The following is a 25,039-nucleotide window of genomic DNA, read 5'->3' on the forward strand; positions in this document are numbered from 1 at the left end:
ATCAAAACTAATACATTTGGCAGACCGCCGACTCATTGCATTCATTCATTAATAAAGAACCCCCTTCGAAGCTTATTCTAACAACAACGTTACCGGCAGTAGCTATCTCAAACAGTACCATCTGCCAACTGACAATATGCCCCCAAAAACGTAAATAAGCTTGACATTTATTTAGGGGAAAATCGCTCATTCATAAAAAGCTCACTGGTAGCGATCATTGTCAGTAACAACGCAAAATGCAATATAGCCCTGTGTGGAGACACTGCCCCGGTAAATTGTACTACTAGTAGACTAGTACTAGTACTACAGTCAGGGCAGGATTTAGGGGGGGTGGGGGCCCCTGGGCTTGAGTCATTTTCGGGCCCTACCTTCTATACATAACTTTAAATAGAACAAAATGATACATACACAAGCTATGTATGTTCTGGATAAATTGAGAATACAATAGAGATCACAATTCTTAACAAACAACTAAACAAAATAACATTATTTATCAAATGTTAAAATAATCTGAATTATTTAAAAAAACGTGGTTTGAATGAATGATTCAATTGCTCACTCAAATACTTCATTTGTTTCATGGACGAATCAGCATTTTTGAACGAATCTCCTGAATGAACGATTCAATTACAAATATTTTAAGTCATTATATCTGGTGAATGTCTGGGTGAATACTCGATTCTGATTGGCTGCAGGGGTATCCATTATCAGATGATAATGTACACCTACTAAGTAGATCCAGCAAAACTGTCTTTTCACCATTCTAAATGATTGCGCTGGCTACATAGTATGAGCAAAGAACTACACTCTTTGGTATGAGCCTGTACAAAGTGTCTGAAATAACTAGCTAACCATAACAACAGGGACGCAGTCAAAGCCTCCGTTTACAATTTTGAAAGACTTTAACAAGCTAACGTGTAATTACAACAATGAGTGACTTCAATATTTCTTTTAACCTATTTGGAAAATGTTACCTTTCTGAATTTACTGTGTCAGTGTCACGTAACCGCTAATCTCACATCCCATTCGCTATTCACCTCGCTAGTCAATTCAGACAGGCTGCGGCCAACACGACATGCCGATTATTTTGTTCGTAAAAATCTTGATTTGATTTGGGAACAATGACATGGCTGGATAGCTGGCTAGTATTGTTGTTAAACATACGGTCAAATTATAATTACCGTTTGGAGAATATGTCAACTTTGATACGATCATCTCACATCCATTTGCTATTCAACTCGCTCCAGTACACAGGCTGCGGCCGTACTGTAGCTTAGTACTAGTAGTATTTGTCCGATATCTTGTTCGTGAAAATCTTCATATTGATTTGGGGACAATGACATGGCTGTTTAGCTAGCTGCTCTTCTTGTCCAACAAATTGTCAAATTATATTTACTGTTTGTCAACCGTACACAATGTTATTGCCTATGAATCTTGCTAGAATAACTTAGCTTTCTTAGCTCAGTCCTCCACTGCGCTTAAATGTAAACGGGCGGGGCCCCCTAAAGGGCGGGGCCCATGGGCTGGAGCCCAGTCAAGCCCAATGGTAAGTCCGGCCTTGACTACAGTACAGTACCAGACTACTGTTCGTCTTGGTAGCGATTGCGTTGGTTGAAATCGATAACGTTCCGTTGTACGGTTTAGGCTGAAATTAATTATTTTCATGAACAGATTGACAACGTTTAGGCTGTGGCAATGAAGTTCAGGTTAGTAGTCAGATAGTTTCACCTTTTGAAATACTTTTGATTTAAGTAAGGGGAGTGCCGAACATGTTCTGTCGCCGTTTGACTTGCTAGACAGCTGTGGAGATGTTTTTGTTAGCTACAGTAGCTACTGGTGTGTCTCACGTAGGCTACAGCGTTGCAGTGAGCTACACTGGTTTGAAACCACAGGTAAAGAATATATTGTGCTTATTAAAGTTATGCATTGTGCTTATTAAAGTTCTGTCTTATGAACTTAGAAGTGTGCTCAGGCTTAAACAATTTGTCTCACACAGGGCGGGGGGAGTCATGGGTGCGGGCGGAGAAAGAGGAACAATCCAGACAGTCTCGACCACAGAGTGTGGGAAATAGGCTGTATTTTGTGTCTCTATCTCTTACTCTCATTTTCAGAAACAAGCTTGAAACCGGGTGGAGACGGCACCCGAGCAGGTGGGACGCGTCTGCAAGAACAACTGCACAGGAGAACAAGCTCAACCCTCTGTGTTTTTGTTTTACTGCACTGTATAATATATGCTGGGGCAGGGACAGATAGCCAGTTGGACTTCGTGAACCAACCCAAACTCTGTTGCGGGTAGGAAAAACGTAGACAACCCCAGAGCTCTGTACTTGTTGATTTCCAACTGCTGCATTAAAGCTGATATTATCCTAACTGTGGCTCTCCCTCTTTAACCCAACACTTTAGGTCATCAGGGTCTGATCAGTTTCAGGTGTGCGGGAATGCCCCGTTTTTAGGGAGGGATGGAGCTCCCGGCTCCCCCAGCAGAGGGAGCCACAGCTGCTCAGGGCTGCAGCCACCTCCGGGGAATGTAGCACCCCTCCAGGACCCAGCCTCTTGTGACGTCACACCTGGTAACAAATTAACCGCTCTCCCCCACTTCAGTCACATCTTTATTCACATGTTAATCGTACCCTGGATATCAGCCTCGGCTCTGTTACCAGCCTCCTCCACATCAGCCTCGGCTCTGTTACCAGCCTCTTTATCTACCGGGCTCGTCTTGCTACCAGCCCCATCATTCTAATAAACATCCTAAACGTTCAATTGATGGTGTGTTATTGCACTCGTGAATTGTTAAAAGTCCCTCTTGACTGCTGAAAACATGGTCTTTGTCCCAGCAATATCTGCCCACTAATGAAACTACAGTTGAAGTGACATTTTTCTGCCCTTCTTTAACGGCTCCCGAGGAGATCACCCCCAATCTCTAAACAGCGTTTGTTAAGGAGGGTCCCACCATCTCAGTAAGATGCCTCAGCTTAATGGAGGTTAACCTGCATCAGAATGTCTGAAAGCCCTGGGGCCAAAGATACGAAGGCGCGTACGCATGAAAATGGACGCAGAAACATGTTAACAAGTGTTTCTACACATAGTTTCAGACTGATGAAAAAACACGTGGCGTGAGAATCTGCGTACTTTCTGCGCACTTTAAAACCCATGCGTACGTCATGTTTTTAGATGTGAACACAGCTTGACCGAAAAGCTGAGAGAAAGTGCATGTATAACAAATGACAGTTTTACTTGATCTACAATGGAAGTGAATTCTATAGGTTATCTAAAAATGATGCCAATAATCTCGCTTTAGCCTATTTAGCCAGAAAGAAAACGTGTGAATTTGGGCTATTTCAGTGGGAGCTGGCAGACACGTCGGGGATAAGCCAATCCACCCTCAGTCGTGTGATGCCCGAGGTGTGGGATGACATGATCAGCCTGTCCCCAACGTACATTAGATTCCCTTATACTGCGGTTGAACAGGCCATCATTAAAGTGTTTCCCCAAATGTAAACACTGCTATCGACTGCACACTTTACGATAAGGGCACAAGAACCATTCATTGTTCACAATGGGTTAATTGAGGAGTTTATTGATAAACCTGACAAAATATGGGTGTTTCAACAACCATGTAAGGTCAAATATGGGAGTTGACAGGGTGTGCACAACAAGCTTGTTCACGTGTGCACAATCACAAGTTAAGTGGAATCTATGAAGACAAACGTGTGATATCGGTCGCGTACGCAGTGTTCATAAATCTGAGAAAAACTTGTACAGAGTTTTCCTGTTTTATCCGTATGCATACTTTTACGGATGAATTTACACAGAGTTTGATACATTTGGCCCCTGGTGCTGCCTTGGTCGTGATGACTCCTGGTGGCTCCATCAAAACATTCGTTCCCAACACCGAACACTCCCCTGTGGAAAGGTTGTAGCACCTAGTGGACCTCACTAGGTTCAGGTCCACTACAAACAGGTTCCTGGCCGAGCCCAGGTACTGCACCTCATACAACAGAGCCTTCACCATTGTTCTCCAGACTAGAGAGAGAGGGGGAGGAAGAGAGAGAATGGAAGTCTTACCTGTGAGGGGTTGTAGAGGTCTTGTAAGGCGTCGCGGGAACCTTTCCTACAGCACATGTCTGCTGCAAATGGGTTCCTCCGCAAAACTGCAACAGACAACAAACACACAAGTGTTAATAAGGACCAATCAGAGTGCAGCAACATAGACTATCAGCCAATTACAATGTAACCATTTAAACCCCCGTCCAAGTGGAACAAGTTAGGAGAAATCAATGTTATGCGTAATGATGATTTTGATGAAACTTAAGTTATGAAACGACCAAACAGATGCAATTTTAGAAGCAAGAATTGAAGAACCGCAGAGGGTGAGGACACAAATGAAACAAATCACTTCCTGTGTCTCTTCCTGTACAGAGCAGTGTTTCCTGTTTGTGGGTGAATCACAGCTTAGTTGGGTGCTCGCAAGAGTATAATTAGAATCAGAATCAGAATTTGGTTTATTCGCCATGTATGTTATACAAACGCGGAATTTACTGTGGCAGGGAGGTGCAAAACACTAAACATATACAGATCTTAAATTAAGTAAAGGTACAGAAGTTTAACTATTCCTAAGAACTAAACAACCTAAGAATAAAACAATTTAAATATAAAATAAAATATATATAAGAATAAGAATGAGCAACATGAGTGGTCAACATATTGCAATCAGATACTGGGTTAAATAATGAATGAATGTCAATGGGAGTCCTTGGCCTTGTTGAAGAGGCCAGTAGCAGATGGAAAGAAACTGTTCTTATGGTGTGAAGTTTTGGTCCTGATGGACCGCAGCCTTCTGCCCGAGGGGAGTAGCTGGAACAGGGAGTGGCCAGGGTGGGAGGGTTCGGCCACAATCTTCCTCGCTCGCCTCAGGGTCCTCGAGGTGTGCAGGTCCTCGAGGGTAGGCAGATTGCAGCCGATCACCTTCTCAGCAGTGCGGATGATATGCTGTAGCCTGCTCTTGTCCTTGGCAGTGGCAGCAGCGTACCAGATGGTGATGGAAGAGGTGAGGATGGACTCAATGATGGCTGTGTAGTAGTGCACCATCATTGTCTTTGGCAGGTTGAATTTCTTCAGCTGCCATAGAAAGTACATCCTCTGTTGTGCTTTCTTGGTGAGGGAGCTGATGTTCAGTTCCCACTTGAGGTCCTGGGAGAGGATGGTGCCCAGGAAGTGGAAGGACTCCACAGTGTTGACTGGGGAGTCGCACAACAGACAGCATTCAAACACACATGAACACACACAAAGCAGGTCCTTAATATCACAGTCCTTAACTCACCACATACACACGTCAGTATTAATAAGGATTTATTCCTGATGTCTGGGTTGAATTACTCTTCCTTTTTGGTGTCCCTACTGGCTCAAAATTGTGTTATCTTCAAGCGCCAGAAGGCCTGTTGCTAACGATGTTACCCCACGGAGCGAAAGAGAGAGAGCATATGAGAAGTTTGGACCAACATCGAAGTAAAGAGGTGACATAAAAAGGTTATTTTCGATAATTTGAAAATACGAATTATCGAATTGGTCCCATTTCCAAAACAAACTTCTCGTCTCTCTCTCTCGCTCCGTGGGGCCGAAAATCAAAATGTTCCACTTAGCTCTCGCCCTAGAGGCCTGGTCAACTTCCGTTGTGAAAACTGGATGCAGCGTTTTTGGTTTGCGTGCTTTCGTTTTTGCAACGCGTTTATGTATTTGGTAGTGTTGTGTGTATTTGCAGCGCTTTTACTGAATGCTGCGCATGTGTTGTCAAATTCATGAAATTGTTTTCTTAATTTGCTTGTGTTTTGTCTATTTGCATGTGTTTTCTTAATTTGCAGCGCGTTTGCACATGTCGGCCACCGTAGGTATTCGCTTACAAAGGGTATGGTAAGAGCCTGGTAACACCATGGAAACAAACACGGTTTCCTTTTACAGTCCAGTTTCAGATTACTTACTGAGTAAATAGCCGTAGGGAGTCAGGTGGCTGAGTAAGGAGTCAGGTGGCTGAGCGGTTAGGGAAGCGGGCTAGTAATCTGAAGGTTGCCAGTTCGATTCCCGGCTGTGCAAAATGACGTTGTGTCCTTGGGCAAGGCACTTCACCCTACTTGCCTCGGGGAGAATGTCCCTGTACTTACTGTAAGTCGCTCTGGATAAGAGCGTCTGCTAAATGACTAAATCTAAATCGCCATGTTTTACCTGGTATCGCCTTGGAACGTATAGTACAAGTTCATACTAAGGGTAACGTTGACAAAGTGGTATTTGCTTACAAAGGGTATGGTAAGAGCCTGGTAATACCACGGAAACAAACACGGCTTCTTTTTACAGTCCAGTTTCAGATTACTTACTGAGTAAATAGTCCAAACCTGCGCAAGAACATACCCAGTATCCAAGAAGATTTACCATGACAGTAGAGGAAAACTTTTCCCGCGGAGGTAGGTATACCAGCCAAGTAAATGAGGCCATCATCGATAAATGTATCTAAAAAGGTATTTTATTGTGCAGTACTATCTTATATTCTCATTAGACGTGGACTGTTACCGACATAAACCTTAGGTAACTGCAGGGTAATAGTAGAGTATTTTGTTCGTAATTCTGCTGGAGCTTGGCCGTCTTTACCTACTTAGTAGCAGTGGTATTTACCCAATAACACATTATAATTTACCATATACAGTTAGGTCCATAAGTATTTGGACATTGACACAATTTATCATTTTGGCTCTGTATACCACCACAATGGATTTGAAATGAAACAATCAAGATGTGCTTTAAGTGCAGACTTTCAGCTTTAATTTCAGTGCATTTACATCCAAATCAGGTGAACGGTGTAGGAATTACAATACATTTTATATGTGGCCCCCCCCTTTTTAAGGGACCAAAAGTAATTGGACAATTGGCTGCTCAGCTGTTCCATGGCCAGGTGTATGTTATTCCCTCATAAAGGGAGTTTGTTATTTCATTGACAAGGAGCAGATAAAAGGTCTAGAGTTCATTTCAAGTATGGTATTTGTGTTTGGAATCTGTTGCTGTCAACTCTCAATATGAAGTCCAAAGCGCTGTCACCATCAGTGAAGCAAGCCATCGTTAGGCTGAAAAATCAAAACAAACCTATCAGAGAGATAGCAAAAACATTAGGTGTGGCCAAATCAACTGTTTGGTACATTCTTAAAAAGAAAGAACGCACTGGTGAGCTCAGCAACACCAAAAGACCCGGAAGACCACGGAAAACAACTGTGGTGGATGACAGAAGAATTCTTTCCCTGGTGAAGAAAAACCCCTTCACAACAGTTGGCCAGATCAAGAACACTCTCCAGGAGGTAGGCGTATCTGTGTCAAAGTCAACAATTAAGAGAAGACTTCACCAGAGTAAATACAGAGGGTTCACCACAAGATGTAAACCATTGGTGAGTCTCAAAAACAGGAAGACCATATTAGAGTTTGCCAAAAAACATCTAAAAGAGCCTGTACAGTTCTGGAACAACATCCTATGGACAGATGAGACCAAGATCAACTTGTACCAGAATGATGGGAAGAGAAGAGTATGGAGAAGGGAAGGAACTGCTCATGATCCAAAGCATACCACCTCATCAGTGAAGCATGGTGGAGGTAGTGTTATGGCGTGAGCATGTATGGCTGCCAATGTAACCGGTTCCCTTGTATTTATCGATGATGTGACTGCTGACAAAAGCAGTAGGATGAATTCTGAAGTGTTTCGGGCAATATTATCTGCTCAGATTCAGCCAAATGCTTCAGAACTCATAGGACGGCGCTTCACAGTGCAGATGGACAATGACCCGAAGCATACTGCGAAAGCAACCAAAGAGCTTTAATTTTTTTACATGTCTGTTCCAAAAAATAAAAAATATGATCACACAGCTAATTGTAAAAGATCTATGCTATTTGATATGATGTGTTTCAATAAACAAATGTAAAAAAAAGAAGAAAAATACTTACGCACAGAAATATTCACATGTATAAAACCGGTCATACAGCTGGCATGGCGCGGCTCAGGGATGGTTGTGAAATTCCGGACCAATCAGCCAGCTCTCTCTGGAAAGCCCCTGTTGCGAGGAAGCCATGTGTGGTGAGAACTTGCAAGGGGACAGGTAACGCGTGGTTCCTTGCTGTCTCACGTTCTAAAGCCGGCCCAAGCTCAGCACAGAATTCCAACAGAATAGCCCTTGGCAACCTGAATCGACTCATAAGCCAGTCATCATCGTGGGCCAGCAAATCAGTTTGGTCTCTGAATACACGCTCTCTTCGGATTCTCCTATTTGCAATATCTTCTAGCAGTGTCAGAGCAGCCATTGCACATCAAGTAGGCCATCATCATCTTTTACACCTTTTATAGGCTACACCTTATTTCCCACACCTTGTTCACTTATTTACACATAATCCACGGGATCAATTGAGCATTACACGTGAGTGATTTAGCCCACCTGCACTGCGTTTCATCCTTGGGAGGTGGATCCGTGCGTCATGGATCGTTCCTTTGACGCCCTCAAGTTTAACAAACGTTATTAAGTGGTGGCGGATTAAACAGTTGATAACATTTCCCGTTTGGGTTTTGGCATTTTGATGTGATTCATCCACATCAATGATTGAACTTTTATTACCTTATGTAGCCTTTATGTTTTATGAATAACTAACGTTGTTAGGCCCTACCAGTGGCGGCTGCTGGTCTTTCAAACAGGGGAAGCTAATTTTCGGCCTACATCATATACATTTTCAGTTCACTGGCTAGTTCACCCCTACAACACTAGCCTAGCCTACTGTATGAATGAATGAATGAACGAACAATCGAACGGAAGCATATTTAACCCTTGTGCTGCTTTCGGGTCACATGACCCAAAGGTTCATAACGAACCATCGTTGTGTTTACTCAATTTTACCCAATACAAAAACAAATAAAAATAATTTTCTTTTAACCTTCGCAATGTGGGGGGTCTGAGACAGCCCAACGGTTAAAAGAAAATGCTTCACTTTGTTTTTGTAGGCGGTAAAGTTGTCGCAATACGACGGTGGGTCACAATGACTGATGGGTCAGAATGACCCGAAGATAACACAAGGGTTAAACCCGAAGGAAATGTGGGAATTAGGTTAAACTGAAACAAGGAATGTGATGTATAATTGTATGAAATGTATGATGAAAATTGGCTAGCAATTTCGCCAAGCAAATACCAAGAAATAGGTTGCAGCAATTTGTCTTTCAACTACAGTTTCAAAATCTGCGATGGCACTGAGCTTGAATAGCTTCGGCGACTTTTTATAGTACAACATCGCTGTCAATCAAAAGGAGATGCAGTCTTTCGACAGACCCTCCTATCATCACGCGGAAGCCCAGCATCCAGGCCAGCCCACTCCTCCATTCACCCCAGAGACGCTGAGCGTCCAGGGCGGGACATAATCGCAGCATTTATCCAATGACCGTATAGTTTCGAAGAACTGAAAAAAACTGTTCAACGCAGCCCCATTGAAGTCCATGGAAGCTGAGCTTCAACAGGGAAATGCACTGTGACGCTACGGGAATGTATGAGAAGGAAATCAGTCAGTCGACCTGCTAATATATGTAGCTGATCCTGAACGAACTCGTCTTCGATATGAACGTGTTCTAACACATTTAAAATGTTAACACAATAGTAAATTTGACCATGAATTTTTTGAAATGTTAGGGGAAGCTGAGCTTCCCTTGCAGTCTTAAAGAAATTGCCACTGGGCCCTACGTATGACAGACACTGTAGTGGAAACTTTATTTTGTAATGTTTGTTGAGTTTCGGCCCTTTTCAGTTAGAATTCGCCATGTTACAGAGCCAGACAAGACTTTGCGGACGGTCCGCACATTCTGACGTCTGCTCAAAAGTTTCTGTGATGGTGCGCACATTCTCACGTCAAGTTAATTATTATACATCACACCGTGTGCGTGAAAACCAGCGTACGCAAGCTTTTTGTGCGTACGCAACGTTTATACATGAGGCCCCAGCGCCTGTCTAAAGGAGAGCCTGTCGAGGCGGGCCAAGATGGCGGCGTGACAAGTCAACTTTTTCCAAGCTCTCACTTAACTTTTATTGTATGCACTGTTGTTTATAGTATGGAACTAAAGTTTAGCTGTTAAAAAAGTGTAGAAGTATACTTTTTTTACAATTTCGACAAAAGTTTATTGTTTAGTTGGTTTTGCATTTGCAAAGATGCCTAAGCCGGTACAGAAAAGACAGAGTGCACCTAGCATTGAAACGAAAAGTTGCACACCTGCTAGCGATCATGACTATGTCGATGGGATGGAGTGTAACGTGCAAGGGGTTAGCGAAGATTTCCCTCCATTGCCGGTGACGCCACGTAAGCCACCCATTGCTAAAAAACCGACCATCTCTCATGTTGGATCGGTCAGTGCTCTCAGACGACGCCGTTCGCACCATGGTTAACCTCATCAACTCCAGGAGTGATAAAATTGAGAAAATGGTTGAATCCATCTGTGTCAAATAAAGGACCTGAATGAGAAGTTTATCACCATCGAAAAAAGTGTGGAGAGATGTGAGGAGACTACGACGAAATATGTGAACCGAGTGTCGGAATTGGAGCGTTATGGTTGTCGGTGGAATTTAAGGCTCTATGGTGTATCCGAAGTGGAAAAGGAAAATGTACGGGCAGAGGTGATCAATATCTGCCAAAAGGTGCTACCAGAGGAAAGGGTGAAGCTTCCTTATGCCATTGAAGTTGCACATCGTGTAGGGAAACAGCGACAAGATGACCCGAAGCCTCAGGGTATCATTATCAGATTTATCTCCCGGAGACACAGGGATGCAATTTGGAAGGCTGCAAAGAATAACAACTTCCTGCAGAGCAAGGGACTGCGGTTCACAGAGGACTTGACTAAGGAGGACAGAGAGAATAGACAAAAGCTGTGGCCCGCGATAAAGAAGGCTCATGAAGATGGAAAAGCAGCCTACTTCGTGGGAGGTAGAGGTTTCGTAAATGGTTCCAAAATTATGCTATAGACATAAACTATAGGGGTGGAACGGTACATGTATTCGTACCGAACCGTACGGTACGGGCGTCTTGGTTCGGTGCATGAAATTACACGGAGAATACACGGTATAAAAATAAATAAAACTTGAAACTCTGAAATTAGCTCGTTAGCCTTGTAGCTGAGAGCTAGCTGAAAATGCTAATACCTCATTTGTATGTCTCTGTGGAGCCTTCAAAAAAAAAGTTGATTGCGCAATATGGTTGACAGAATCAGTGTTCTTTGTGTGCCAATCCTGGGAATCAGATAAAGCACTCCAATGTGTTCATGCTTCAGTTTTTGTGTTTCAGTAATACTAATTAGGGATTTGGCTATTGTAAATGATAGTTCTAAGTACCACCTTTCATTAGAGATAACAATTATGAAAAATAATACCTTTTTATCCTAAGTATTTGACCTTGGTTACAAAGGGTCATTTTGGAGTCTCCAAAAGGCCCTTTTAGAAAACGCCTGGATGTACTCTTATAAAAACATGTGTCAAATATGAATATATTGTGGTATTATGTTTGACTTTTGATTTGAATTGGGTACGGCTTCAACCTGTGGTCCAATTTAGTTTTCCAGCTAATACCTACCACCTCTAGGCCTCTTCAGGCCTCTGTTTTCAAAACAAAATCTAGGTGGAAATAGAAACTTTCACTTTCCTTGTGTTCAAGCTGCTATTACTCAACACTAGTAGGACTGACAGGGGTCCTGACAACAGGGGAAATCACTTCAGAGTGTCAGCTTTCAAAAGAGAACATTTACATGCATGTACTCCAAATGGTTCAAGAACAGCTTTCAATTGACTTTGGGTATGCTGTTTAGGCGTTTTCAGGCAAATTTAACAGGATTTATTAAGGGGATATATGCCCAACTCCTCTTACAGATCATTTACATTTATGCATTTAGCAGACGCTTTTTTCCAAAGCGATTTCCAAGAGAGAGCTTTACAAAAGAGCATAGGTCACTGATCATAACAACGAGATAGCCCCAAACATGAAGCATACATTGTGGAAAACCAAATAAGTGCCAAAGGGAAGAACCATAAGAGCATGCAGTTAAACAAGTTACAATTGAACATGAAACTCCCCACAAGAGTGCAAGAGTGTACCTGTAGAAAAAACAATCAACAGTAAAATATTTCACAGCGAGTACAAGAATTTGAAACCGTTACAACTAACCAACAAGAGCAACACGTCTCTCAATACGAGTCATTGTGATCCTGGAGGAAACTAACATCAGGTCCAGCCAAGCATTCCTAAGTGCCGTTGTACTCCCGGAACAAGTGCGTCTTGAGCCTTTTATTGAAAAAAGGCTCAAGACGACTTGTTGATCACAAGGCGATATGTTTTTGTATAAAGCTATCCGATTTAAAAAGTGGTACTGCTCAGTCAATGTACTGGAAACTCAATTGCTCACTATTACAAGATAATTATGTTAGAACAGAAGAAAAACGATTGAGTAGTAATTGGGAGCTATTTAAATTTGAGGTGGAAATTTTTTGTAGGAAATATGGCTCTATGAAGTCCAAATCTCAAAGATCTGAAGAATTACAGGTAATAACAAGGATTACCTGTTTGTCAAATAAAAGCCCAAATATTTTATTAGACGATGAAAAAGCTGAGTTAGTTAAGCTACAAGCTAAACTAGATGACTTGTATAACCAGAAGGCAAGAGGTCATGCCCGTAACGGAAACACATGAGGCACCCCGGCAGAATAAGCCTGAGAGCCCCCCCCCCTCCCCCACCACATATGTAAAAAAAAAATAATCTTTAGTCAAAAAACTAAAGCTTGACATTGAAAATTTAAGTTTTGGTCGAATTTAATTAATATTAATTAATTAATTTTGAATAAGTTATTAATTTTCAATTTTCACTTTCATATTTTCACATAGTGTCACATTTCATGTTTTCAGATTCTAAACTTTTTTTTTTTTTTCAGTTTCAGACTTTTGGCCCCGATTTTGCGTAGGGGGCGTGGCTTCAACTCAGAGGCGGTAATTATGAGTGACAGCCTAACAAAGAGGCAGAAGACTCGGCTGTTGGCATGGCGTCCGCTCCGCCAAGGCAACAGGCTGGCGCCAGCGCACAGTTAAGACATGTGAAAGATATTAGCCTTTTTGAATAGATACTTTGGGACATTATCCCCGCAGTGGCATTTTTTTGTCATTTTGTAATTTGTTTTTATTGGAGGTCTTTACAGAATGCTTAAAGAAAAATTGCCTCCCAACTACTATGACTCAAGGGGTGACTGTTTTAATACCCAAGCCCAACAAAGACAAACTACTAATAGACAATTGGCGACCGATTTGCTTGCTTTAACAATGACTATAAAATTCTAGAATTACTTTTGGCTAAAAGACTCAAGATGGGGTTGGCGTCTATTATTGATGAAACGCAATCTGGTTTCATGGCAAAAAGACATATTACAAATAACATTAGGCTAGTTTTGGACATTTTGGATTATTCTGATAAGATTGATGATAATGGCTTTATTTTGTTTTGGGATTTTTACAAGGCCTTCGATACTGTGGAGCATCAGTTCATTTGGCATTCTTTGAGAAAGTTTGGATTTGGTAATTACTTTTCTACGGCTATTAAAACTTTGCATATGCATAGTAATAGTTCTATTAAGTTAACGGGTGGCACATCCCCTAGATTCGAGGTGTCTAGAGGTATAAGGCAGGGATGCCTTACCTCCCCCTATCTCTTCCTTTTAGTGGCTCAGTTGTTGGCTGACCATATTAAAGCTAGTGCTGTGAAAGGTATCTCTCTATTTGGCAACAAATTACTATTGACGCAGCTGGCAGACGATACCACACTATTTCTGAAGAATCAGTTTCAAATTACTGTCGCTATAAATGCAATTAAAGAATTTTCAGAGGCATCTGGTCTACATTTGAATGTTAATACGTGTGAACTTATGTCTATTAAGGAGTGCACTTCCTCTTCTCTTTACAATATTCCAATTAAAAATTAAGTTGTGTATTTGGGTATTGTAGTTACCAAAGACCAACATAAGAGAAGTCATTCCAATTTTTCTCCTGTCATTAAAAAACATTTAACAGCTGTATTAATAAAAGTACCTAACCCGTATGACCCCGCTGCATTGTTTGTGCCTGGCTACACCGTTGACACTCTCAGCTGGTACAGTACTGAAAGTCAAACATTGTTACCTTTAACATCGTACGTAACACTATGACATTGACAAAATTCCCATAAGATTATCAATCATCAATATTTCTCCAATATTGGTAGAAATAGTAATAGATCTATTCGATCTTTGTTTCAGAGAGATATAACTATCAGATAATATAACATATTAGATAACGTATCAGATTCAAGACCCTGGTATTGACCTTCCGAGCAGTGAACGGGACTGCACCCGTCTACATCAAGTCTCTCCTGCAGCATTACACCCCCACCCGTCACCTACGGTCTTCTTCAGACAACCGCCTGGTGATCCCACCGCTCAAGACCGCCCGGTCCCAACACAAGCTCTTCTCCTGTCTGGCCCCCCAGTGGTGGAACCAACTCCCCACATCCATCAGAGACACTGACTGTCTCTCCACCTTCAAGAAAAGGCTCAAGACACACTTGTTCCGGGAGTACAACGGTACTTAGGAATGGTTCGCTTGACCCAATGTCAGTTTCCTGAAGGATCACAATGACTCTTGCTTAGAGACTTGTTGCTCTTGTGGTTAGTGGGAATTGTTTTAAATTTTTGTTCTCGCTGGGATATATTGTTTTTATTACTGTTGCTTGCTTTTTTCCACAGGTACACTTGCACTTATAGCGGTTCATGTTGTTTAATTGTAACTTGTTTAACTACATGCTCTTATGGTTCTTCCCTTTGGCACTTACTTTGGTTGTTCACAATGTGTGCTTCATGTTTTGGCTACTCGCAATGTTTTTTGGCTATCTTGTTGTTATGATCAGTGACCTATGCACTTTGTAAAGCTCTCTCTTGGAAGTCGCTTTGGATAAAAGCGTCTGCTAAATGAATAAATGTAAATGTAAACTACGGTGTCTTATGTTATTCCTTACTGGAATCGTTTTGTCAATGATATTGTTTGGAAGAATGTCTGGCTTTTACCTAATTTATATTTAGTCACAAATAAAGTGAAGGAAATTGCATTTAAACTTATCCATAAATGTTATCCAGTATAAAGCTATATTAAGAAAGACATTGATGTTGTTTGCAGTTTTTGTAATGAATGTGAAGAAACGGTTGTGCATTTATTCTGGCATTGTCCAATTGTAAAATAATTTTGGCAAAATCTTTGTAAGTTTGTTACTGAAAATAATGAGGCTAGCGGTCCAGTGCAAAATGAATGGGAGTCTATGGAGCTAAATGGCTACATTTGGCTCTTTCGCCTGATTGTCGTTGAGAAATCTCAGATTTGATTGTAGTTTTTGCATGTTCAACATGGATTATAGGTCGAAAGTTGAATGAACGAGTACTTATGTCCTTTCGATTTCTTACAGGGTGAGTCGTTGTTGCCCATAACTATGGGCTCAAAACGGGGCCAAAAGTATTGCAAATGCGTATAGGACAATCCACAAATGTAAAACGTGTTCTACAAATGCAAAAACGTGTTCCGAAAATGTAAAACGGGTTTCGCTAATGTAAAACATGTTCCGCAAATGTAAATTGCTTTACACAAATGTAAATCAAGATCCACAAATGTGATTAACTGTCCACAAACAATCACATTTTGATTTGCCTTTGAGTTTTTTTCTAACTACATATTTGCAAGACATTTTCAAGGGGATTGCGTAAAATTGGTGCCATAAAGCTTTGCAAATAGGGCATTAAAAAGCTGAACTTAGATCATGTGACTTTTGTCACCGATTTGACGCACGTGACTTTTGGCCCCGATTTGACGCTAGAGTCAAAACGGGGCCAAAAGTATTGCGAATGCGTATGACGATCCACAAATGTAATACACGATCCACAAATGTAAAACTGGTTCCGCAAATGTGAAACACATTCCACAAATGTGAAACACATTCCGCAAATTTAAAAAACACGTTCCACAAATGTCAAATTGTTTTCACACATGTAGTAAATCACACTGGACACCCATGATGTAGCAATGTAGGTTCTATGTGCTGTACCCAGACTAATGGTAATATATCCATTACGAATAGGTAGGCTAATCCACAACGTGTAGGTGTTTACATACTTTGTGGATCCTGATTGGTGTTGCCGCCGCAGCCGCAACGCATTGAATGGAGGGTCACAGACCATATACAGCGCAGATTAAATGATTCAGACTACAGTGTATGTTCAACAATATGAAATATGAAGTTTTTGGTGTTACACCAAATTTATTTCGGATTATGCCAATGGCAGAATACGAGGCGCAGGGAACTTAAATGTTCGTAAACGTACATAAACGCTATTTAGAGGTGGATAAACACTATTTCCCAATTTCGGGGGGTGTGTAAACGGCGTTTACGTGCGTTTAGCCCCCACTACATCCCTGCTAATACTGTATCAGAAGTCTCTTTCCCGAAATTCAGCCGTGCAGAATTACAGCCAATACGAGCAGTCCCACAATGAGCTTTCCTCAGGACGTGCCGTTTCTGTGGCTGTAGCTTTAAATGCTATGAGGAAGAAAGAGGCGGGGCTAATTGCCATGCTTCGGTCGTTTGCAAGCCATGATGTCTCGAGGAAAAAACAATATCGCGCTCGCACAGTCGTAGCTCATTTTCTCATTGGTGGGCCAAATTCTCTGTGCGGGCAAAGCAGAGAAAGGGGAGGTAACCTTCCTCCTTATGACGACATAAGGAAAGGATTTTCAAACCCGAAAGCTTCAGCTTTCATTTTCTCAAAGGTGGAGAAGAATACCCAGGGCTTGGTTTACACATATCAAAATTTCTAGCCACTGGGGGACCAAAGGCAGGCTAGGGGAACTCATATTAATGTTAAATAACCTCTTAAAGTGAAGTTTTCATGTCATGGGACCTTTAAAACGGGAAGCGATTGGTTTGCCGGCCTGTGCAAAAAACATATTTGGTTGTTTAGGCTATAGCTATATACTTTGTTGCCGAGCAGGTGCCACGTTGTTAAGGTCAATCGCTACATCTCCAAGGAACCGTAAAAAACGGTTGTTTACCTCTGCAAATTTTCAGGGGGGTGTTCCATCAACATCGAAGTCCCGCTTAAGGCCGAATTATACTACTCCGACTCCATTACGGACAGACGGACGGAGTCGGACGGATTCGTTGAATTTATAGTACTCCGAAGGCTGTGGGTGCTGAAAACAATTCACCGCCAGAAGAGTATGTGGCGCTGCACTGCGATGCTAGCTAGCTCCGAGGGTCTCGGAGAGGGCATTCCCTGTGTCCGTGAAAACAGAGTAGTATAAATCGGCCTTTATACTTCGGAACTTATATTGAGTTCTTCTATACTCTTTGGCCAAACAGACGGGCTCTGGCTAAACTAAGATGTGTTGCAAATAATTTCAAACAGGCATAAACAGAATTTCAAAAACCAGTTCCGTCGAGTAATTCCTGCGCGAAAAGCACTTTGTTCGGAAACATAAGTGCAGACTTTTTGAAGTGCAGACATGAATGAATTTACGTGTTTACTTCATTTCCAAAGAATGTATTAATTTAATAAACAAGTAAAAAAATAATATCACTTTAACTGTTTTCAAAAGCCATTGGTTAATTGACATAAAATAAGGCCTTTGAAACTAAGCAGAGCGTCTAGACAAGTTACAATCAATTATGGTGTATCCGTTCTTTGACAATCCTGCGGATGAAGGTGCTCAGATTATAGCTGTCCATACACTGTCAGCCAGAATAGTAATAATTGGATTCGGATTAAATATGCACGTGTAATATAATAATTAGGTAACACTTTATAATAAGTCAACGCTTTTTGGCATTTACAAAGTGTTAACTAATAGTTAGTTAATTCTTTATAAAACATTTTGAAACATTAACAATACATTATTAAATAGTTAATAATCTTATTATTAAACACTATGTTGATCATTAATAAACACTTAAATATTATGGATTTTATTCATAATACAATTCATAGGGTGTTTGATAACTGCATTATCATACTTTATAGACAGCTTGTTAATATAGTTGCAAACCAGTAGTTTAAAAGGTGTTAGTGGTACATGAGCTGGTATAGAAAGCATTAGCAAATGGTGAACAAACCATTTACATTACCTTTACAAAGCATGAGTAAATAACTAACAACATATTTATTTATGTCTTTAATTAATGTACGCCAAGTCGAATACATTATGTACACTAATACTTAGCAGATATCTTAACAACTATTTTATAAAGACTTACTAATGATGCAACTTCTGATTAGTAATGCAAGTTATAAAGCATTTACTAACTGTTAGTTAAGGCTTTTGCGTGACCTAATCTAAAGTGTGAACTATCTATGCCTTATTAAACATTTATAAGTTATTTATTAAGGTATTCTTGTCCATTCTCGAACCTCACATTCACAAGGCTGAACATACGTTTCTCAAAAGGAAACAGACACAACACAATGTGATACACAAGATTACTATTTTATTGAAGTAATGACAGGCATGTGTCTTACTAACTAATTAGCTCTACTAACCGAGAGTGACAGCGGTTGGTACGTTAAAACCTCAGTTTGATATTTCCCGGCATGACCGAACGGTCGAGGTTAGTAAGTTGTTTAATATATACATTTTTAACTCTTTTCATTTAAAACATGTCGTTTTGTTCAGCTCTACTCAAGTCTTCTCACGGTGTGTTTCAGGTATTAGCACCTACTGTAGCAACCAATCTGAAATCTAAGCAACCAAACCTAGCAATCTGCCTAGCGCTTGTCGTTTATCTCTCTGTGTTCACACTTTTCTGCTCTTTTAGAAAGTGAAGAATTTCCTCGTCGCTGTTGATGTCTTCATTGTCATCTGGATCTCGCTCATTTTGAAGATGACATCAGCGGAGGGCAATAAGAATATGTATCAGCCGCGCACCTAAGGTCTCGGTTAACAAACGTTTTAACAAATCTCTGCTTTCAAAGGCGTTTGCAGACCTGTCGAGGAGTAGCTAAACATTTGCAGTTTATTACAGCCATTTTTTGAAAATAAAATACAGCTTTGGGTAACCAACTTTTATACCAATTCTACTGTATTGCTTCTTAATGGAAATAAAATACTATTTTATTACCCAGGTAAATAAATTAACAGCTATTTCTTCTAAAAAACAAAAACACAACATCTATAGGCCTATAGTCTTTCTATAAATGCGTAATAAGGCATAGATAGTTCACACTTTAGATTAGGTCACGCAAAAGCCTTAACTAACAGTTAGTAAATGCTTAATAACTTGCATTACTAATCAGAAGTTGCATCATTAGTAAGTCTTTATAAAATAGTTGTTAAGATATTTGCAAAGCATAGTGTACCTCCTGTATTCGACTTGGCATACATTAATTAAAGACATAAGTAAATATGTTGTTAGTTATTTACTCATGCTTTATAAAGGTAATGTAAATGGTTTGTTCACCATTTGCTAATGCTTTCTATACCAGCTCATGTACCATTAACACCTTTTAAACTACTGGTTTGCAACTATATTAACAATCTGTCTATAGAGTATGATAATGCAGTTATCAAACACCTTATGAATTGTATTATGAATAAAATACATATTTTTTAACAGTGTTTATTAATGATCAACATAGTGTTTAATAATAATCTTATTAACTATTTAATAATGTATTGTTAATGTTTCAAAATGTTTTATAAAGGATTAACTAACTATTAGGTAACACTTTGTAAATGCCAAAAAGCGTTGACTTATTATAAAGTGTTACCAATAATTATATATTCTTAGTCATGCTGAGCAATTTTAAATGACTGTTCTGCCAAGCAAAGTGTGCTACAGTTTGGGTCACCTTCTGACCTCCTGCTGGATCTGTGCAATTATACTTATTTCAGTGAATCCCCATTTTAGTCATGGTTATCTTTCCCTTTTATCTTAAAGCTCAGCATTTAGCCTATCAGTTAATAAATGTGTGTGGCAAAGTTATTTTGAAGTAATTTATTAATTTTGTTCAAGATGTTAAGACAAAAACATTATTAGCCCAGAAATCCCCTTCCCATCGTGTCAGACACACACGCACTCTGTAAAAGTTTAATTTAGTCTTTTTGCTAACTGAACTCTGAACTTGCTGCTCCTGAGTGTGTGTGTGCATTTAGCCTATCAGTTAATAAATGTGTGTGGCAAAGTTATTTTGAAGTAATTTATTAATTTTGTTCAAGATGTTAAGACAAAAACATTATTAGCCCACATCAAGTGCAATTAACCATGGCTTTCTTCAGTGTTTTGAATGTTATCCTACAATTTTCAATTGCTGCCACGTTCTTTTTGGGGCTATTATTCTCAATCTCCTGTTGAGAATATTGATAGGCTACTGTCAGAACGGTTTCAGACAGCTCATCAAATTACACTAATTATCAGTAGGCCTAACTGCATAAAGTTATGTTAAGTAGATTTAGTAGGCCTACAATTTATGCATTTTAACGGTCGTAATGGTTTGACAAAAATCTCCCTTGCCGTGTAAATTGCAGTAACATTGCCCTTTATGGGGACAACTAGAAAAAAACTCAAATCAATTTACGCTGCTGAAAATAACACCACTCTGCTGGTTTACGCTTTGCTTTTTGCGACATAACTCCTCTTTTCGACGATCGCCTGGTCTGGGCTGCACAGTCTAAGCTTATTGAAGTCTAGCTTGAATTAGCGTTGCCTGTTAGTGGAACGGAACATTAGTGGAACGGCTTGAGGCTTAAGTCTAAATTGACGTTTACCCAAGTGAGACTTATTTGTGTAAGCGCGACTTGCGTTAGCGACGTTGATTGAACACCCCCCAGGAGGTATACAAACGGATGTTTTAACTTTTGAAAACGTCTCTAATTATAATACTAGTATATAAGAAACATTGTTTTTCACTGCTCAAAAGACAGAGGTTGCAGAGGCGTGCATTTGATTTGTTTCTCTTTATGAGCACAGGGGACTCTGTCTGTGAGGGGTAACAGACGAGCTGGGCAATACAAAGAGAACGGCGCATCAGATTACACTTCCCTTTGCGTTCAATTTACAGAGAAATCTTAACACCACTACAAGTCCACATGCTCACCCCAGTCAGATTCTGTTAGTTTAGCATTCAAGAAATGGAACTTCGCAAATCCAGCATGAAATATGACTGTAAACATCGAGCCACACGTACAAATATACTCAAAAGCATGGCATGTCACTGCTAAACTTGACAATACATACTGCTATATATGTAATGCTCAGTGGATGGGAAGTATATTTTTTTGGGGTGTTCTATTCTCTGTGCACTTGATTATACCTTGCTCTTCACTATAAATAGAGGTTCCTTCTGCACACACGCTCAGTTGGGATGTAATCACAACATCTGCAGCAGTCTATCAGTAAAGGCTTATGGGATACCAAGGGATTATTTCACTAATCTTACCTTCACACAGTGAGCGGCCAAAAATCCCCTTCCCATCATGTCAGACACACACGCACTCTGTAAAAGTTTAATTTAGTCTTTTTGCTAACTGAACTCTGAACTTGCTGCTCCTGAGTGTGTGTGCGCGTGTGAGATATATGTCTTGTTCTGATCTGAAGTGCTGAAGATTAATTATTTTTCAATTGAACAGTAATCAAACAGGAGACCAGACAGACAATTAAGCCTGTTTGTGCAACTTTATTAAAAAATACCTTGGTAGCCTGTCAAGTGCTAGAAAGATCGTGTGCCTGTGTGCGTTTGTGTCCAGGGGGAGAGCACAGCTGAACCAAATCAAAGCTGTTGATGTTATTGCCTGCTTGTTTCCTCCTCATTTAGCTGTGGGTCTAATAATTATTGAATGATCATTATGAACATGTTGAAAACATAAAAACGGTTTTAATTGTGGCAGCCCTCAGGCTGAGATTGTGTGCATGTGTGTGTGTGTTCTTACCAACCAAAACAGTTGGCGATGGAGAGGTAGAAGAGGACAAGAGGCTTTGAGGAGGAGGATTGGAGAGAGAAGTAGAATAATAGATATGTGAGAGCCTCTATCTGAATCATCCAAACCCAGCCACTATCCCCTGTGTAAACAACTCATATTACAAAGCAGGGAAGCAAGGTGACACCGGTGCAAGAGAATGCTCCCTTCTCTTTCCCTCTCTCTTTTCCTCTCTCTCCCCTCACCCCTACATCCACACATTACCTACATCCACACACTCCAAGGCCCTTGAGTCATTTCATAGCTGGCTATCTGTCTGACTCCATAGCCCTGGCTCTCTCTGACTCCCAGAGCACTAAAAAGGAATGGAATCCCCATCCTGACCCTGCCATGAGGAACATGACCACAGATGGTTCAGAAATGGTCGTTTAACCTCCTACACTATCTCAACCACCATATGCTATAGTGCCTGGGAGATCTAATTTTGTAGTTTGTTGCCAAGCAACACATCATTGCGGAAATCCTTGGCGATGGGTGATGCAGACAGTGAGTCAAGATACAGTGGAAATGACCAAAATTATGTAGTGGAAATGACCAAGCACACACACAATCTTTGCTCATGTTTAGATGCTGACAAAGTCAGTAACAGGAGATTGTTCCACTGTGTACCCATTGGAACACACAGACTTATGGGTAACAGAAAGTAGAAACAGTACCTGCAGCCCTCAACACACTCTGTAACTGATTTCTTGGTCCCTGAGTCAAACAGAGAGACAAATGCAGTAAATCATGAGGTTGTTAGCGGTCAAGCTCAGTCAGACACTCAGTCATAAGAAGAGACAAATGTCTGTTTTCCACACCAAGGGAATAAACTAGCAATTTTGAAAAAGTTAAAGTGATGGAACAACAAAGAGATATGGAGAGGTTGATGAGGAGAGGATGATGGAAAAAACAGAGGGAAGGAGAGAGAGAGGGAATGGGCGGTGTCTTTCTGTCTGGATACAAGACAGCAAGTTGCAGCAGTGGGTATGAACCCGCTGAACTTATCTGTGACACCCCCTGAGACACACGCACGCACATACACACTTAAAAATATCAACACACACTGCTGATAAAGCTGCCCTTTCACTAACCCCTGCAGTGTATGTATAATGACTCATTACCCCTGCAGAGTGTGTGTATGCGTGTGTACAGAGGGGAGACTTGACAACAAAAGACCTTAACCCTGCACCTGAGTACTTAACCATTCTTCTGATTAGTACAATTTCAGAGAGAAAGAGATAGAGAGCAGGAGAGAGAGAAGAGAACGAGGAACAGAGAGAGAGACAGGGAGAGGGAGGGATCTGTCGTAAACAGACAGACAGCCCCAGGGAGACAGTCTGCACGCAAGTAAGGTTCATCATAAATGCACTGGAATGAAGACACACACGGATGCACGCACACATGCAGTTAAACACAGTTCACCAGCTCAATCTTTCTCTCGTTGTCTCATTCTCGACATTGTCACACAAAGAAGAAGACAATGGTATTGTCCACACAGTTTGCAATGTAAGATGGCTCATACGTTTCACTCGTTTAAGTGAAGGGGGGTAAATATACTGATACACGGTATCAGAAATAGGGCTGTACAAAAGGCCGTCCATCAGCAGTGATTGTGCATGTCGGAGAATAGCACGGACACGTGCTTCACACCGCGAGCGGGCACACGCACCACTGTGCGTCCTTGAGAACTGTAAGTCGTATACAGCGGCGGCCTTAAGCATCTGGATGCCCGTTTCAATAACTAATGTGGGGCCCTACCCATATAAAACACAGAGGGGGTTTGTAAATTTTGTGGCCCCAATCAAAGCTCAGTTTAGGGGCCTCTTCGGGTGAAGCCTCGGCAAGTTCTGCGGCAGATGGAGCTGCTTCCTCTGAGCTAGTCAGTCTGGGTAGGCAGTTGGCCCTGCCAAAATTCTAACATAAAAATGTTTATTAAATAATTGTATTTAATTAACTTGTATTTGTACTGCAGTGTTGTGCACGTTCATACTTCTCATGAACTAGTTCAAAGTTCAGTTCATACAAGTAAATATGAATTGTTCACGTTCATTCTGAACTAGTTCATAGTTCAGTTCATTTCATAGTTTTAAGGTGTGTGTTTACTGTGTGTAAAAATCCCGCAAAAAAATAATGAGGTGCATCAGATCAGATGTAGGCACTGAGTCTGCGTCTCTGCTTTCACTTGCAATTTTTATGAGACGGAGAGCTGTTGTCTTGGAATACGTTGCTTGTTTGGTCTACGTGTGTGCGATGAATCATGGGTAACGTAGTGCGAAGTCGAGTTAGTTGGTTTAGGTTAGGCTACATAGCGAAAATTTTACGGGCACTGTGTAACGACATGGTGCAAGCATTCGATTTAGACAGCGTCTCTCTTCAGAAGAAGGAAAACATTCCATAACGTTTTAGCTAGACATCAAATAATTTGAACCTGTTCACTGTTCAAATTCATTATTTGTCATTAAGTTGCGTTCAGTTCATTGTTCTCAAAAATGAACGTGTTCAATGAACGCGTTCATGCACAACACTGTTGTAGGCTACTGTTTATTCTTGTGATTTATATATGCAATATGTGTTATTCCAATTCTTTAGACGTTACGATGACAAATGTAGGCAGTTATGCATAATCAAATAGGCTACAAAAAAATTTGTAGAATAAGCAGTGCTTTTACTGTCCATTCATTGCTAACAATCGAAAACTCGCATGCGCACTTTGATCCTGTATTCTTCAACATGTAGGCTACGGCAAAAAGCACAACTCTGCCAGAGCCTGTTTAAGGATATTATACATTCTCTGACTCTGCTGTGACTTGACACGTAAAAATGTTATGCAAGTAATCATCTACGTTATATATCATGGTTATGTGGCTGTGCTAACAGTCAGCGGCTGTAATGCCCTGCCTGCTTTTTCAACGAGTCAGACTGTTTGCGCTTGTGCGTAACGTTTACTGTTTTGACGTATTAGCCTAAACAATAAATTTGGTAATTGGGCTTATAT

The 25,039-nt window shown here is 40.7% G+C and overlaps 1 protein-coding gene across 2 annotated transcripts in view; it reads right to left on the bottom strand.

Moving 5' to 3' along the window:
* Positions 1 to 25,039, bottom strand: part of chst11 (carbohydrate (chondroitin 4) sulfotransferase 11) — a 78,561-nt gene that overhangs the window by 2,857 nt on the left and 50,665 nt on the right. For both annotated transcript variants that reach the window (XM_067255047.1, XM_067255046.1), the window contains exon 2: positions 4,066 to 4,151. In XM_067255047.1, coding sequence (XP_067111148.1) covers positions 4,066 to 4,151 — 86 coding nt within the window. The remainder of the gene's footprint in view (positions 1 to 4,065; positions 4,152 to 25,039) is intronic.

This window comes from Osmerus mordax, chromosome 17, assembly GCF_038355195.1.
Source record: "Osmerus mordax isolate fOsmMor3 chromosome 17, fOsmMor3.pri, whole genome shotgun sequence".
NCBI classification, from domain to species: domain Eukaryota; kingdom Metazoa; phylum Chordata; class Actinopteri; order Osmeriformes; family Osmeridae; genus Osmerus; species Osmerus mordax.